The sequence below is a fragment of the Ptychodera flava genome, chromosome 20 (genome assembly GCF_041260155.1).
Source record: "Ptychodera flava strain L36383 chromosome 20, AS_Pfla_20210202, whole genome shotgun sequence".
In the NCBI taxonomy this organism is placed as follows: Eukaryota; Metazoa; Hemichordata; class Enteropneusta; family Ptychoderidae; genus Ptychodera; species Ptychodera flava.
In genome coordinates, this window is record NC_091947.1 from 1,682,434 (window position 1) to 1,699,817 (window position 17,384).

The 17,384-nt window shown below is 37.1% G+C and overlaps 1 protein-coding gene across 1 annotated transcript in view; it reads left to right on the plus strand.

The window, feature by feature from the left end:
* Positions 1-16,905, plus strand: part of LOC139120512 (fibrocystin-L-like) — an 80,177-nt gene extending 63,272 nt beyond the window's left edge. The window contains exons 46-59 of the mRNA XM_070684974.1: positions 1,410-1,575; positions 2,566-2,798; positions 3,232-4,095; positions 5,245-5,458; positions 5,963-6,113; positions 6,530-6,904; positions 7,128-7,515; positions 8,085-8,260; positions 8,595-8,709; positions 9,963-10,022; positions 12,163-12,346; positions 12,732-12,889; positions 13,974-14,243; positions 15,848-16,905. Coding sequence (XP_070541075.1) covers positions 1,410-1,575; positions 2,566-2,798; positions 3,232-4,095; positions 5,245-5,458; positions 5,963-6,113; positions 6,530-6,904; positions 7,128-7,515; positions 8,085-8,260; positions 8,595-8,709; positions 9,963-10,022; positions 12,163-12,346; positions 12,732-12,889; positions 13,974-14,243; positions 15,848-16,005 — 3,512 coding nt within the window. The 3' untranslated portion in view covers positions 16,006-16,905. The remainder of the gene's footprint in view (positions 1-1,409; positions 1,576-2,565; positions 2,799-3,231; positions 4,096-5,244; positions 5,459-5,962; positions 6,114-6,529; positions 6,905-7,127; positions 7,516-8,084; positions 8,261-8,594; positions 8,710-9,962; positions 10,023-12,162; positions 12,347-12,731; positions 12,890-13,973; positions 14,244-15,847) is intronic.
* Positions 16,906-17,384: the final 479 nt, after the last annotated feature.

The following is a 17,384-nucleotide window of genomic DNA, read 5'->3' on the forward strand; positions in this document are numbered from 1 at the left end:
CACACCCTGTTTGTGTGAAATCTCCGATGTTATTGTCGACAACTGAATTATGGTCTGGACTAGCATTCATTTGTCAATAACAACATTAGATATTTGTGCACAAATGTTGTGTTTTGCAAGGTGAACGCTATTTGTTTCAACGTACTTCTGGGAGATGAAGGATATAAACATCAATTTGACTTACAGCACAAGAATAATGAAATTATTGCCAAAAGTTACAACTATTATTGCTTTGTCTTGTAAGATTGATGTAATTTGCTTGATAGCTACTGTCTCCTCAAACATGCATATCAACAACATTGCATTCATTCTGATTTTAGCTGTCATCTCAACCATGAATATCAATTACTTTATACTATTCATGTTTTAATGATTTTGATTTTGATTTTGATTTTGATTTCTGTATATAAGCAGTTTGTAGTGAGCATCTACTGATGGAATGACACAAGCACACAAAAGCATGTGCACATAGACATAATTATGCAAAGTTGACAAAGATTTTGTGTTCCAAGATTGATCAGAGGCAGAGCTCCAGTTACCGTGGCTACAACTATCACAGCTTCATGATAATGTACAGCTAAATGTAGCTGATGTCATGCGGGGAAAAGATCATATAAATTTTCAAATCATTTCAAAATACAATTATACAAGTTTTGCTTTGTTTGAAGACAGCACCACATTATGAGTTTTAAGCTCTGTCATTTTTATGAGGGGAAGCAAATTCTTTGTCAAAAATTGCTATTGCTATAATCCCATGAACTTGCATGCTTGCTAGAGCTCTTTATTCTTTTTTTTGCACTTAGAATTTGCCAACAATTATTATACATACATATATATATATATATATATATATATATATATATTATATATATATATATATATATATATATATATATATATATATATATATATATATATATATATATATCACAAATATACCAGTATATATCACACAAATTATTTCAAGTACAAAGTAATGTCAGATATTATTACTTTGTACTTAACGTAATTTCATGATGCTATATATATATATATATATATATATATATATATATATATATATATATATATATATATATATATATATATATATATATATATAATATATGTAATATATATATATATATATATATATATAATATATATATATATATATATATATATATATATATATATATATATATAGGGGTATCGTAATTTTTGGCAAATTCTAGGTCTTGCTATGTAATTTTTGCTGATATTCAAAATATTGAAAGTAATGTTAGGATATAATGGTCTATTAATGCATGTATACAGTTGCTTACTTTTGTGTGATCTTTTTGGCTTTCTATGCAAAGTTTTAGTAATATGGTAGATCAAGCAGGCTGTTCATTAACAGTGGATATTCAACGTTTTTGTCTATTGAACAGATGTTACATTTGCTCACTTTGGAGATCACTGCAATGGCAAGATTGACAAAGCATTCATGACAAATCCCAGCAATGGAGATGCCCACCATCCTATTGTGGCAGAGGGTATCAACTTTGTTGATGTGGATGATGGATGTGAAGTTTTCATTCACCGGCCAAACCTTGGGTGAGTACAGTTATATGGAATTAACCCTTTGAGTGCTGTAATTTTGGCCACCAAATTTTACTGCCACATTTTACCAATTTTTTATGAATTTTTTCAGAATTTTTTAAATAATTTTGGACCAAATGGATATCATATTTCATTGGCTTGAGTTTTTATCACAATTTTGGCAAACATCTGAGAAAACTGACTATACTGGGTAGGGTATATTTTATAAAGGTGACAAAAATTGATGATGGCACTCAAAGGGTCAATAGTAAAACTGCTCCCTCCTTCCACGCCCCCCACCTTTCAAATAGTATCATATTACTTGCACTTGTTCCAGCTTTCAGTCTTTTCTGCCTGCAGATTCTGATTCTAGCTTCTAACACAAAGGTTGTTAATGATGGAGCATCCGATATGTTTAATCCTTTTCACACCCGCTTTCCTGTACAGAGGTCTGATCTCACTATTGTAATCAGTGGATTAGGGCTAAACCACAGTGTTGAAAGATTTGTTAATGAAACATATGAAGTAATATGGGATAGATATTCAGTCTCAATTTTTTAAATATTTTTTTAATCTACCACTTGTTGGCATTATAATTTAATATTATAGTGTACTGTGTGTATAGTAATTTTTAGCCATGCATAAGTGAAGAGGAATGGCCCTGATGAGATTGGACAGAGAACCAATGGTTTAAGTGGTGTAAATATTCGGTAGAAAACAGTGGCTCGCAAATCACATAGAGCAATCAGTATACCATTGCAAGCAATACATAAGGGTATCCCTATAACCCTTTCACCACCATGGTTTGGTCCGAACCCATTGTTATCAATAGTAATTATAGACCAGTTTAAAGGGAATTAGGGGTGAACAGGTTGAGTAATTGTGTGGTCGGTATACAACAAAGCAGATGATTGTATATGAAGAAATTTAATATGAATTGTTCTTAGACTGATATATTCCTTCAGGATTTACTTGTCCATTGTACTTTTCGCTGTACCTGTTTAGATTTGTGAACCCAGCAGACTGTGTAGATATGGATTGTGATGCTAAGAAGAAGTCCATGATTATTGACAAAGACGGAGGAATTCTCGGATCTGAAGGTACTATCATTCCAATGTCGGAATATGAGTGGGATGGAGACCCCAGGAGAGGTCTTGGAGATTACCGTATTCCCAAAATGATGTTGACAAACCCGGATGGAAGCAGGATACCGGTGGAAGACAAGGCACCTAATAAGGGTAAGTATCATTGTACATTGATGTTGAAACAGGTCAAATAATCAAATTCATAAAATGTAAGAAACTTACCAGGGCTTGAAGACAGAAGGGATATGAAACAATGTAGACAAGAACTATCTTATACAGTAGTACTGATGTAATAAGTGATGGCACAAGGTGAACGTGAGAGTCAAGCATCTTATGCTAAGATGGGCTGTTATTTGATGCAAGTCGGAAGTGAAGCAATGGCCATGAGAACAAAGTAGCTGCACGCCTGCATGATTCCAGAAATCTGTGTCATGTATTTTATTCAGACTCTTATGCATAAGAAACAACAATTTTCCTGAACAGCTACTCAATCATACAAATGATTGAATTGCTTCCTGACCTTCATTTTATTCCTCTCTGGTCATTGACCATTCATATCAGCTGTTCATATTCACCTCTTCCACAGGTATCATCAGAAACAACCAGTGTACATGGAATGACGACTGGCAGGCCTATAAATGTCATGGCCTGGATCACATGATGATGATAATTGAAAGCATGGATGCCGATACAGAGACCAGACGCCTCTCACCTATTGCTCTCCTTGCTGATGAGTATGTTGATCTGATTAACGGTCCCATGGATCATGGCTGGTGCCATGGTTACACCTGTCAAGAGCGTATCAGTACATTTTACACACTCGTGGCCACTGGCAAAGAATATGAAATGTACTTCACCGGCACCAACCCACAGTCCCTGCGTTTGCATCTGTTGAATTCAGAGTACTCACAGGCGCTGATAGTTGGAATCTGGTATGCGACGCCCCAACGATTGGACATCTATCGCAATGGTATCTACATTGCACCAACCAATGCAGAGCTGTCTGGTACAAGCTTCTCATGGAAGGCCAAAGATCCGAATCTTCCGGATGACCAGTTCATGCCACCAATGGATTCTGAAGTCAGTGGTCTCAATTACTTTGACAAAGAACTGCAAACCTTGTACATCCTAATCCGTGGAGCTGATCCGATCGACATCCGCACCACTCCCGTGGTCATCGTCTCCTTTGATATGGAACCAGTTCATGTCGATGACTTCTTTGAGGAGAACCTCGTTGCAAACCTTGCCGGACTCCTTGGCATTGACGAAGATCAAATCAGAGTTATGGAAGTTGTTAGCGAGAGCAGCAGGCGACGAAGGCGTGCAGTTGACTCCACCAGTGTCACTGTTGAGATTGGTGATCCTCCACAGCCGACCATTGAGGCGCCTGAAACTGTTACTACAATCAATGACACAGAAACTGCAACTCCAGTGCCAACTACACCTCCAGGTAAATCTCTTTCTCCAAATAATCAAACATTTTATCAATGGTCTTGTACAAGTCATGATCTGTTTGGCCAGTTTTCTTTTGTGTGATTAACATAAGATGTGCCTCAAAAGAGAAAGCTCTCAACATTTTGCCGCTAATTTGCTGACAGAAACTTTAAACAATGGTTTTAATTATCTAGAATAAAACTCAGGTCACTGCAAAGTGTAGGGTTATAGAAATTTTGCAAAAAGAAAAGACAGGGTTCAAAATGAGGTCATACAGGCAGCAGAGTAGAAAATTATTCTAAAAAAGTGAGTAACAAAAAACACTGCCTTCATGGCAAATTCTAACTTAGCACTTATATTTAGATTTCATTATTTTACAAATTTGGTATCAGTTGTATGCTGAAAAACATCTAGGACAAATTGAATCATTTATTAGCTATAATGTACTGTGCTAGGGTATTTGTTCAGTATAGAGAAATTGGCTGAAGTAACATATACCCCAGCATTTTTGCTAAAGATTGAAAACCTGATTAAATGGATTTTGGAGCCCAGAATCGTTTCTATTACTACTTACTATGATTGCCTTGATATGCCAAGGGAAGCACTGATAAAATATACCACTGTACCATACCCTTCACAAACAAAATGACAGGGTTTACAATGTAAAATAATGGACGCAATAGTATCTTTCTGTATGACTACACATCAGAGTGACTCAGACGTAATTTGTCATCATCAATGTTCTCACTGTTGCTGTCTGCAATCACACCGATTTGTACTATGACATCATACCAGTATATTGATGGCGCAAATACAGCGATCTAATTGGTTGAGACGTGAAAAGAACCGTGGTATATTTGCAATATACCATGGCTAGTACACGCGCGAGCTCTCAGCCAGAGCAAAAAGCCTTTTTTGATGTTCCATGCCAGAATTTCAATATACTGTTATGATAATAGCTATAAAGCACACCAATGCAGTGACGGTATACCACTCGATTTTGACCAGTTCACTTCATATATGCACTCGCTAACACTCATGCATATATGTCATGAACTGGTCAAAATCTTGTGGTATACCGTCGCTGAGTGTGCTTTATTCCTTTATGTATTTGGATGGTGCCTGTGGACATTATGATAAAAAGTTTCCATGTATCCTTTCACAGGTAACTACACCGGTCTGAACCAAAGTTTGTCATTTTCCCAACTGGAAGAGGTTGCTTCATTCCTGGTGGACCAGGGCCAGACTGGTGGTTTAGACGATGACCTTGGTTTGACTATCTTGTCCATGAGTGTGACTGACCCCATCGACACTCCTGTTGACCCGACTGGTGGTGTTCGTGCGACCAATGAGACTGGTGGAGCAACTAATGGAACCTTGTGAGTTTGTGTGTCTTCTTTGATGGACTCTCTCATCCCAGTTTCCTTGTATACAGATCCACTTAACTTATTCAAAACTATGTGAATCTACCAAATTTTTGTCACAACAGTGGTGAAATTTTCATCCCAGTTGAATTTTCCAAATCTTAGTGTACATCATGTCAAATTTCAGAGAAATTTTTGTACATCTTCTTCACCATTGCAGTTTTGGTGCCATGCAATCGTCTTAAATTGAGGTTTTGACTTGTAGAAGGAGAAATTAAGGCTAATTGTGCTCAAAATGACTTAGATGTGTGTAAAAATGACTGTCAGAAAATAAAAAAATAACTTTATCTGAAAATTTAAAAAAAAGGGAAATCAGAAAAGCCATACATTCTGTTACAAGTGTTTGTCATGTGTCAGTTTGTTTCCTTTGTATGATTTGATTTCAAATTCTCCTCTTATGAAATCCTGTCATACCAAGTTTATGCTTTATTTTGTCCTTGCTTTCATCTGTTACTTTAGATATGGTGAAACCCAAGATGAAGAAGAAACAGAGGGAGACTCAGTGGTTTATAAGATCATCAAAAAACTCAATGTTCACACTCAACTGTCAGGTGCTTATGAAGGAGTTCCATTCCTGGGTCAACCTGTTATTGATGCTCTGGATGGATATGTAAGTTTTCCCCGGAAATAGGTCTAGTTACATGTATATGCATCCTTTCACACATTTTCAGCAGCATTTTGGTGGAGCCTGCCTATCAGAAACAGTAAATGAGTAATGTTGCTATGGTATTGCATTGTCCCTAGGAGTAGTTGTTAGTTGTAATTCTGTAGTCAGTATTTCACAATTTGATAATTTTCAGCAAATTGATACTCAAACTGCCATAAATTTGCTAATATTATGCAGATATTAGCATCACCAATGGACTGCCTTGGGCCATAGGGTTGAGTCACCTCTGTGCTTGCATATCTCTGTGTAATATACAGTACCATAGCCATATCTAAAGATACATGTTATATCTCTACAAATTCAATACTCAAGCAAGTTTGGAATGTTGATTTCAAGTCCATTTAATTCTTCACACACAGGAAGAACATGTCGATAATGTAGGTCATTCGTCATCACCTTGGGAAGTGACAGTCACTCTGAGGGAGGTATCTGGAAATGCTAATGCCGTTCTCATAGGAAACACCACAGCGCAGTTCACAGGGGGCTTTGCCAACTTCACAGACCTGGGAATCTCCCACACTGGGGAGTACATCTTGGACTTTGAGGTTACAAAGCCTGAGAATCTCACCTTCCAGGCTAGTTCAAGTTCAATCACAGTTGAAATACGGCCATATTCCCTGAGTGTTGTTTCCAGCCCAAGCTCAGCTTACGTAGGGGAAGTGTTCACCACACAACCTCTTGTGGAAATTATTGATGACACCACTGGTGAAGCAGCTGAGGATATTGGCATGAAGGTAAGTTGGAATGAACCCAGTCCATAGGTCACAGGTTAGGTCATAGGTCACTCTGGTGCAAACTTGTGTTTCAGGGTTTAGTGTTTGCCTCCTCAGTGATGATTGGTCAATATTTGGAGGAAAAATACATTTCTTACTAAAAAAGTACTTCAAATCTTGCCATTTTTATAGTTTTGAATCAGGTGAAAAGTCTTGTTCACTTTGTGTTTTGTATTATTCACAGGGCCATACATGGCAAGCCAATGTAAGTTTTGCAATGGCATCCATCTACTTAGGTAAGTTGCATGGTAACACCACCATCCCAGTCAACAACTCCCAAGTTGAATTCCATGACCTGTACATAGACTACAAGGGCAAGGACCACATCATCCAAGTCACCGTCGTCTCTGATCCCGATGATTACGAGCTTACGATATTGTTGCCAGCGTTTGATGTGACTGTACCCAACGAAGAGGACCCAACAGGCATCAGCAAGAATGTGATCTTAGAATATGATGCAGATTACAGCAGTGTCATCGATGGCCAGGAGTCATATTTTGCCATCATGTTTGTGAACCAGATGGAGAGTATCTACACCAATGTCTCTGTCAGCAATGTACTACTATCTGAAGGTAAGTTTTTACATTTTCACACACATTACTTCAGTCTGGAAGACCGTATGTTTCATACATGTCACGCATGTAGTCGTTTGTCATTATGTACATGATTATGACAAAGTGCAGACTTTAAACCCATTCACCACAGTGGTTTGATCCAAATTCATTGTTATCAATGGTAAATGTTGGCCTGTTCACAGAGAATTTGGGTGAACAGGTTGAAGTTACAGCATTATTTATCTCATTTTATTGTCAAGATCTGAAACACTTATGCAGACTACAGCAGGTTCAATATGCAAGATTAATCTTTCAACTATACTTTTCCCACTAAGCCCTTGTATTCATATCGCAAACTACCGTTATAATGTACAGGCATGTCTGGCAAATGTTCACGGCCGTGTTCAAGCTCAAAGTATGCATCAACGTAAAACCCGAGCAGTGGCAGGTCATGCTCTCTAATAAAATCCTTACAAGATCGATTAACTTCTACCATGAACTTTGTCATATAACAAGTCAATCCAGTCAGCTGGTTTATAGTGAAAAATCAAGTTGTTTGAATTCCTTTTTGTCATTGCACTACACAGGCAGTATATTGGTGGCGTTTGATGTCACTGGGCCCTCCAGTGATGTGGATTCAACATTGGTCACAATGTGGGAAGACGTCAAGAAGGGCATGTCTCTCTCTTTCAATGGTTACACTATTGTTGCCATGGAAACCATGAAAGTGGATGGCGAGGACTACTATGGCAACGATCCACAAGTGAGTATCTTTATTCAACAATTACTATCGTATATCAAATCAAGTGAGTGCCAAATTCTGTTTTGGTATTTTGGTATTTGTAAAGCGATTGTACCATCAATAGACATACATGAAAATCAGTCTCAGTCATGATGCCAACTATATCTTGTACATTCCATCCTTTGCTTTCATCTCTTGCATCAAGAAATGCATTTTCAGAAAAAGAATACGTGGTCTGTGAAGATATTTCACAATGAGCGTCCACAATAGCAGTTTGGGAATGTTTCAAAACATTCATAACCTGAAGATATGTTCTGTAATTACAATCTTTTTTCTTTTTTTCAACTTTTATCAGCCTTTGTCTACCTCACTGCCAATGGGAGCCATTCTGGGCATCGTCTTTGCTTTTATTGCTGTAGCCATTATCTGTGTCATTGGCTTCCTGTGGTGGAAGAAAAACAAGACAAGAGGTAAGCAGCATTTCAGGAAAAGTGATTTTGACTCAAATTTAGAAATTAATCTACCAACTTACCTTTTTGGTCCTAAAAAATCATGTGTTTAGCACTGATGACTACAATTTAGGGGTGGGGGGGGGATTTGTCTGTTTCTGTGTAGGTTGCAGTGTGTTTGTTTGTTTGTTTGTTTGTTTGATGTTTTTACAAACGAGTGATATCCTACCACTAAAGTGACTAACATTACAGAATTCTCCAGAGTCTTTACAGACCAGGAAAGTCCTTGAAAAGTCACAGAAACTGAAATCAGTCATTGATAGTCCTTAGGAATTGATAATCCACACGCAATTTTCAAAAATGACAAGACAGTCAGTCATGATATTGGAAAATGATATGTAAAATGATATAGTGCAAAAGGATCATCTATAAAACTGCAATTTAGACCTCAAAAAGTCCTTGAAAATTGCTAAAAAAATTCCTTCAACCTTAATTCTCCCAAAAATGATCTGCAAAGTATCAATATCTCAAAACATCAATGCAGAGTTTACACAATATCTGTCGGCATCCTGCCTCAACAATGATTTGTTTAGAAAATGATGTCTGGAATAATTTTGATTCTTTTCAATCTTTTCAACAGCATAATGTTGTTTCTTCTATGCCATATCTTTTAAATTGTCTAGATAACCAACTGAAAATAGATAGTAATTTGAATAAGGGCGCCATCATGAGGTCAAACCTTGCATATTCAATAATTTTCTGTGATAGGAATGGGAGATCTGACCAATAGTATGCTTTCAGTCGGTTGCCTTTGAAGTGCTCAGGCTAACTCAACTTACACATCTAATGAATCAGTGCAGTGTAGTGTGACTATACCACTCGTCTTGAGTTGTTGAATAATCTGTTGACCCTTGGAGTGCTGGAATTTTCCCACCAAAGTTTTAGTGCGCCATTTTGCCAATTTCTATGAATTTTTCTGCAATTTTTTAATAATTCTAGACCAAATGGACATTATATTTCATTGGCTACAATTTTTTATCAAAATTTTGGAAAAAATGTGAAAAAAGTTGACAAGGGTATATTTTATGTAAAGGCAACCAAACTTGACATTTGCACTCCAAGGGTTAATCTTACACTAAGACTTGTAAACTGATGAATTATTTTTGTTGGCTTTGATGCGATGGTATCCCTTTTCATCATCACTGTCTTTATGATTGACATTTCACTCAAAACATCACATTTTATTTTACACTTCACTATTGCCACCCATCCAGTCGAGAAAATCAAGTCTTCATTTGACTCCTTTGATAAACTTGAACTCCATCGTTACTCGCGTGAGTAAAACTTTGTTATGTGAAAGATTTATCTTTCTCTGCGTAGGTTAAGCAAGTGTGCTTATTTCTCATGTTTTTTCCTGTTCTTTGTTCTGTGCCAGTAATGTGGGAATATGCTGCTGCTGTGGAACCTTTTGTCTTTTTCATTTTATTTGTTGAGTTTTCAAGAGTGAATATAGAAAGATAAACTTTGTCAAAAATTTGACACAAAGCAATAATTAGTAATCACAATAATTCTAAAATTGAGAGAAAAACATAAACTAAAATATAAGTAAGCTGAAAAAAGTTCCCACCTTCAAATTCATTATAAGTCTCTTGTCATTCAAAACCAACAACAGTTTGTGAATTTACCACATGCATTTTATCATGAAACACTTCAATGACGTTGTCAGGTTTTTGTTTGAATTCACTTTTGAAAATAAGTCTTATTCAGCCGAGTAATATGCGTTTTATGGTCTGCTGATTCAGTGTTCAGAGATGCTCAAAGTTATCATTATACTGTTTGTGTACGTGAATGTACAGGAGCATTGGACACCTGAATCATAAAGATTTAAGGATGGCTGCAAATGTGTGTTTGATGCTGCTATTCTTGTAAGACTTGTACTAGGTGATATACCAGATAGCTCCTCTAACCACAGCATGGCTAATACAGGAAAGTACTGTGGCTTGTGTGCTCTGGAGCAAACTTCTTCTTTAGCTTGTTGGCAGTCCATCTTTTCCTGATAACTCTGCTCCATTGAAATGAGCTTTAGTTTATGTGGTGTTCACGTCAAAAATGACAATATTTTTAATATTTGCTGATGTTGCCTTCATGTGTAAATGTTAGGATAGAATCCTCTCCCAAACACACAAGGGACTCCAAAAGACCAGTAGTTCCATTTGTGCTGAATTTCTGTCTCAGTGCCCTTAAAGGTATACAGTCACCTGTAATCTTAATATGCCCATATATGGTCAAAGGGATGTTCCTTGGTATTCAAAATGCCCATGTGAGGGTGCTGTTTTTAAAAAGCAGCCACCTGCTTAAAATCTGTGATTGGTTAGATGTTATCTTTCCATGGTAACTGTAGCAAAATTGGAACAGTGACAGTATACCTTTAATATTCCATCATAATTTCCAGTTTTCTCAGTCCAAAATACATCACATTTTGATTTACTTTTCTTGAGATTTATATTAGGTACTTGCAGTACTTAACACGACTGAGATAAGATTTGCATTCAGAACCTAGTCACACTGTGTCCTTCCGTATCAGAAATAAACTATCAAGGGCTATTGGATTGCTGAATGCTTTCACCCCTTGTTTTACTATATAGAGGTCTGTGGTACCCCTTGAAAACAATATGGCTATACTATTCAGCTTAGTAGAGATAGGGGGAATCTCACCCTGCTGAGAACTACCGGTGCCTTATGCATCGTTAGAATATCCAAATTTTACATAGTTGCATGATCCGTGCGCTTTCTGAAAGTCTTTGAATTCTCAGGCCTCCTGGAAAAGTCTTTTAAAATGAAATTATTCCTTAAAAGTGCTGGAAAATTGATAATCACTCCACAGTTTTCAAGAATTAAAAGACGATCAGTTGTTATATGGCAAAAATGATACATAAAATAATAGAGTGTAAAATAATATCTGGAAAATGATGTTTTGGACTTCAAAAAACCCTTAAAATTATTTTAAAAATACTAGAAATTCTTTTAATTGTATGTGACTTTGAGTTTATGGACCCTGCAGTTGTTTTGATTTGACAATTGATCCAAATTACCGAAGTGAGAGCAAAATTAAAGATTTGAATTTAGCATGTAAAGAAAAGACAAGCTAAGGAAAAGCCTGTTTTCTGATATCATTGTATGGACAAGCAAAAGTTGAGCCCAGTATTGGAAATGAAAAGTTGAGCCCAGTATTGCAAAAGTTGAGCCAGTATTGCAAAAGTTGAGCCCAGTATTGGAAATGAAAGGCTGTGCAATAAACTAGAAACAAAATAGCTCTCTCCACTTCTTGGATCTAAAGCTCAACATAAAATATAAAATCTTCCATTTGCAAACAGAAGTTTATATTTCCACTCTTAGATAACTGAACTGCCGATTTCTCTTTTTGCTTGAATGTAATTCTTCACTGTGTTTTCATTCTCTGATACATCAATACAGCTCATAAGACCAGGGTACATGACGAGAGCATTCTGCCACATGAAACCCACGACACCATTCCACTTTCTGCAAAGATCTTGCACGAGGAGGATACTGACCATGAGTCTGGTATTGGTATGGCCACACCAGAACAGCTACGTGCACGTGTTTTACCTGCCTTACATGTCAATGGAGGTGAATTTGAGTAAGTATGCTTTATGTAATATGACTTTTCTGCATAGACTAGTGTGTTTCCCTTCTTCTTCAATGGCTGTCTCTAACAATGCAGTCAGAAAGAAACATTCAAATATATATTCCCACCAATTCAATTCTTAGGCCTGCAACTATTCTGCAGATAAACTTTACAGTGTTGAAAACTGAAACTTATCAATTTGCTTGTTTTACTGTAAGTCAGGAAATTTTGCTAAATGCAAAATATATTTTTTCAAGATCAAACTCTGCGACAGGCTAACTGATATGATAATCTCTGAGGACACTTTGTTGTTTTAAAATTGTCAGCTGTATGCTGCAAGATACGTGTTGTGCTTTTGAAATTCGCCCAAATGATGCAGTGTGTATCTCCCCACCAGGTTCACTCGAGATGACATGAAGGAGTTGAATGTCGGAAGCAGACCCGGATCAGCAGACTCCCTGCGTTCTGGCAACAACACTCCAGTCAGGGCTCCAACAGTTGAAGTTGAACCATTACCCCCTGGTGTCAATTCACCCACAGGCAATCGAGAAACTGGTCAGTAGACACACGGTTCATTGTTTGTAGCCCACTGCAGTGTGTGTAATTTCAAAAGTCTTTCCTCACTTGCACATGTTAAAGTAGCCCAGCTGTGATGAAAAACTTTGAAGAGGAATGAAATTTGAAAATGCTGGGAAAAAGCTAGCTTCAGTTGCTTGATATTTGGCTCTGTAGTTTCAACTGTATCTGTACTCTCATTGTTTTTATTTACATTGCTTTGTAGATTTATTGAAGCAGGCAACAGTTTCAGGCAAAACATTATACCATTTGCTGGGAATGGGTTGTTTTCTCAAAATAGATCAGAAATCAATATTTACATGTGTATCTCGGCTTTAAAACACTCTGTTTCATAGCAAGTGATCACATGACTTTACCATTGTCTGATTGGCCAAAACAGTGTACTCCCTGATTGGTCAGTACAACTGCCACTGTTGTCCCCAACATCGTCTTAAACATTGTGTCTAAAGCTACTCTCTGTACAATGGGTATACAGAATATCACTTTGACATGTTCACCCCAATTTCCTGTAGACAGGTCCACTCTCTCCATTGATAACAATGGGTTTGGGCCAAACCATGGTGGTGAAAGGGTTATGGTAGTTGAACTCACCCTCTTGATATACGTGTATACATTTGAGTTTCTCCAGTTTTGACCATGCTAAATTTATGTGTAGATGTCTTCAATGTCAAATTTTGATAGGCCAGTTGCTATTTGATGATTTTTCAGTATTATTTTGGATTTAAAGTCAAGGACACTTTCTTGTTCTACTCAGCAAAGCATGTTTAAATACCTACTATAGCTCATAAACACTGCTGCATCTATATGTGTAAAACGCACTGTTATTGTTTACATTTGAATTCTAGTCTGGACCAGAATTCACTTGTCACCAATAACAATGCCGTCTACACATGTACAGGCTGGGTTGACAAAGCTGAATACTATGTCTCTAAACATAATTTTGGGGAGTAGAACAAGAGACTTTAATAAAGACAGTCAGAAACCATCACAACTTACAGCTACTTGCCCTATATAGTGCAAAATTCAATCAACTCTAAATGTGATCTTTTTTCTTCCCTGACAGAGGTGGACATTGAACAGTTCATGACAGTGATCTCCATGAACTCTGACAGATCCTTCCGAAGATTTGGAAGTCTGGAAGTCAGCATGACCGGCAGCATGGACAAACTGAGGAAGGAGATGGTGAAACAGATGCCGCGGAAACTGAACGGAAAACCATTCATCTTCATGCGTGAGACACTGGTAGACGTGGAAACTATCCGGGAGAAGAAGATGGTTGTATCTGAGGTGTATGGCGGTGACTGCATCATGATCCGATTCCTACCTGACTCAGGTCAGTTCGTATTTCTGTACCTTCTACCCGCAACCTTGTGCTTATGTAAATGTCGTGTGAAGATAAGAATGGACAGTGAAATTGATCCAAATGTTATCACACTTGTGTAATTGGTTTGTAAAGTTGTTCCAAAACTTGCTGCAGTATCAGTACTTGTAATTAACTTGAGGCAAAGAACAGACGGATGATAGTGTTGTTTAACAGCAGGCTTCAGCTGTAATTGCTGAAGTAAAGCAATAAAACCTGTCAGCCGGTAGGAACTGATTAGTGTCTATGTGTGGGATAAATGTTTCCTACAAGTGAACACACACTTGTATTTCAGTAGTGGCCATGGCCGAGTATATGTTCAAAGTCGAGTTCTCGTACTATTCCCAAACACGGATAGTGCCCGTCTTCATTTCTGAGGATGACTTGCCAATGCTGTGGCTGTGACACTCAGGGCAGCGGTACGGAATGTAATATGATTCTGCATATGTGAAGTGCACCGCGAAGTGTACTCCCATGGTGTGTGTTTATTAGGGGTCCATAAAAGCTCTCTGATTTTCACCGCAATTATAACAAGTCAGTGCAACTTCTAAGGCAAGTTTTGAAACAACTTTACAAACCATTACACAAGTGTGATAACATTTAGATCAATTTCACTGTCCATTCTTATCTTCACACAACAGTAAATGTGGGTGTGTAATATCTGAAATATATGTGACATAATGAAGGTCAAAAGTATGAAAGTTGGACTTTTGATGCATTGTAGCTATTGTTTTTCAGGATACTTAAGTCTGAATTGTTGATGGCATAATTGAAATTACACCACTGTATCTTGTGCCACTTCCATGGATCTTGATATTCAGAAAATACCCACGTATGATACCAGCAGATGAGGCATTGTCAAATTGCCTGACAGATATGCAAAGTAACAGAGACACACAATATTTGCATTGGTATATACAGTTGATTTCACTTTACCCATGATGCCTTACCTAACAGAAAATCTGGTAAAGTGACACTATCTCATTAGAGTCATGTAATGTGTATACTTTGGACATCAATTTAAAGGCGCCCTTCTCAATCCCTGGTTCTCGCATTAGCAAATGTGTCAACAGCCCATTAACAGTTTGTCATTCTTTTGTTTTCCATTGAATATTTTATCAAGGAAATAATATTTATATTAGATAAATCTGATAATTGAGTGGGGGCTTTAAGGCTTTACTCTCTTATAATACAGAATGTCCAGCTTTAATCTCAAGTGCATTGTTTGTATGCCTATTAACTTAAAGCCCGGTGTGGACTTAATCCAAAAATCTAGCAACATATTTATATAACGATTGCAATTTCAAAGGAGACAGAAACACCTCATAATCTTCTGAACACCATAGTTTATCCTGATTACGGGCCTTTTCGAGCTGGGGTTTAAAGGCAGCATTTCGGTTATGATCCTTCCTGCTGTTTTGTCAGATAGATATATCTTGGCTTTCATGCACACAATGCAAAACAGCCACTCACCACAGTAGAGCATTTTTCAAATTCAAAATTCTCCAAGACAAGTCTTTCTACTATATCATCAGGTCAACAGCCTAATTCATTTTCCTGTTTTTCTTTTTAAACAGTAATTCCTCGTTTCTTCTGCTTCTGCGGTGCTGTGGCTCACGTGGAATGCACGCTGTGTGGCAACCAGACCTACTGTGGACCCAAATGCCAGAGTGCCGACTGGCCCCGCCATATGCAAGTGTGTCTGAAGGCTGACAATGCCATGCTGAAGCCATAGGAGAAGACACCAAGTTACCAGCTACATCATCACCAAATAATTACAAAGTGCTGTGCAACTGATGAGACACGATCAGTGGTATATTGATGAGCTGGGTAGAAATTTCAGGAACAATAATTAAACTAGCGACATCCCTCTATGCTGTTGATTTTCTTTTCTTTTGTTTAGATTCAAACCATGATCATACAATTGAGAAAGAATCTCAGGGTGTTCCAACAAAAGCTAATTTGGTTGTCCGAGATTTTCTCATCAATAAAACCAACATCAATGAGAGACGGAACAGTAATTCTTTAAATCCCAAATCCAAGCCATTTGCAACAGTTTTGATAACACAGCATAATTTGTCATTCAATCAGATAATTTTACGTATGAAATAATCTTCTGTACATGTAGATAGAAACATCATTTTTTGAGATATTAAAGATGAGACCAGTGAATTGTTTTGTATAATGATATTTTCATGATTTATAAAACCCTGATTTTCCAACTTTTACTCTGAATGTCTCTTAAGTGGATTTGGTTGATCAGAAATTATGCAATACTGAAGTCGACATCCAAACACTTAGGGTTCAGAGTCTCTGTTCAGATATTATTCATTTTCCGTACGTGTTGTAATTTAAGAGTGTTTTTCATGACAAACACTGCGTTTCTAACACTTTCTGCCACATTCAGTGAGTAAGAATTAGCTAGTATAGAAATATATACTTGTTTTTCTGCAAATACCCACCATGAATGAGGAGCAGATGGATTTCCTTATATTCCAATCAGTTCCCAAACTTTTAAGGCCAAAGAAATCTCACTGAAGATTGATCAAACCCTTAATGGAATTTTCTTTCTTACTGAGAGAGGCAACTACTGCTGAAATGTAAATAATGACAGAAAGTAAAGATTTTTATCATATTCTTTACTTGCCCATGAATTTTATGCAGTGTGAAACCTTTCCATTCTCAATGCTATCGTGTGCTGTTAAAGATTTCATGTCTCTTGTTCACCAATATCATGTTCAAACAATTGGTAAGCTGAATAGTTTGAGGCTATATGAGAAAACTTATACAGAGAAGTTGAAGACCTAATCTGTGTAGTTCTTCTTCATATTTTTTTATAATCCGCTGTAAAATATCAGGCTTTATAGCAACACAATAGGACAGACTTTGTTTTGTCTCATGTATTTCAGAAAGAGACAGGCATTCATGAAATGATCACTTTTGTGTAATATTTGCTCTTTTTACTAATTAGTTCATAATGATATCCCTGACAGCATTTACAGTTTGTGTGTGTGTGAGTTGTGATCTATATCTAAAGTAATTATAGAACCAGTGTATTAGATTTCTGTGATATAACAGGATACCTAAAGCTGATTTTGAATATACTTGCTTGTA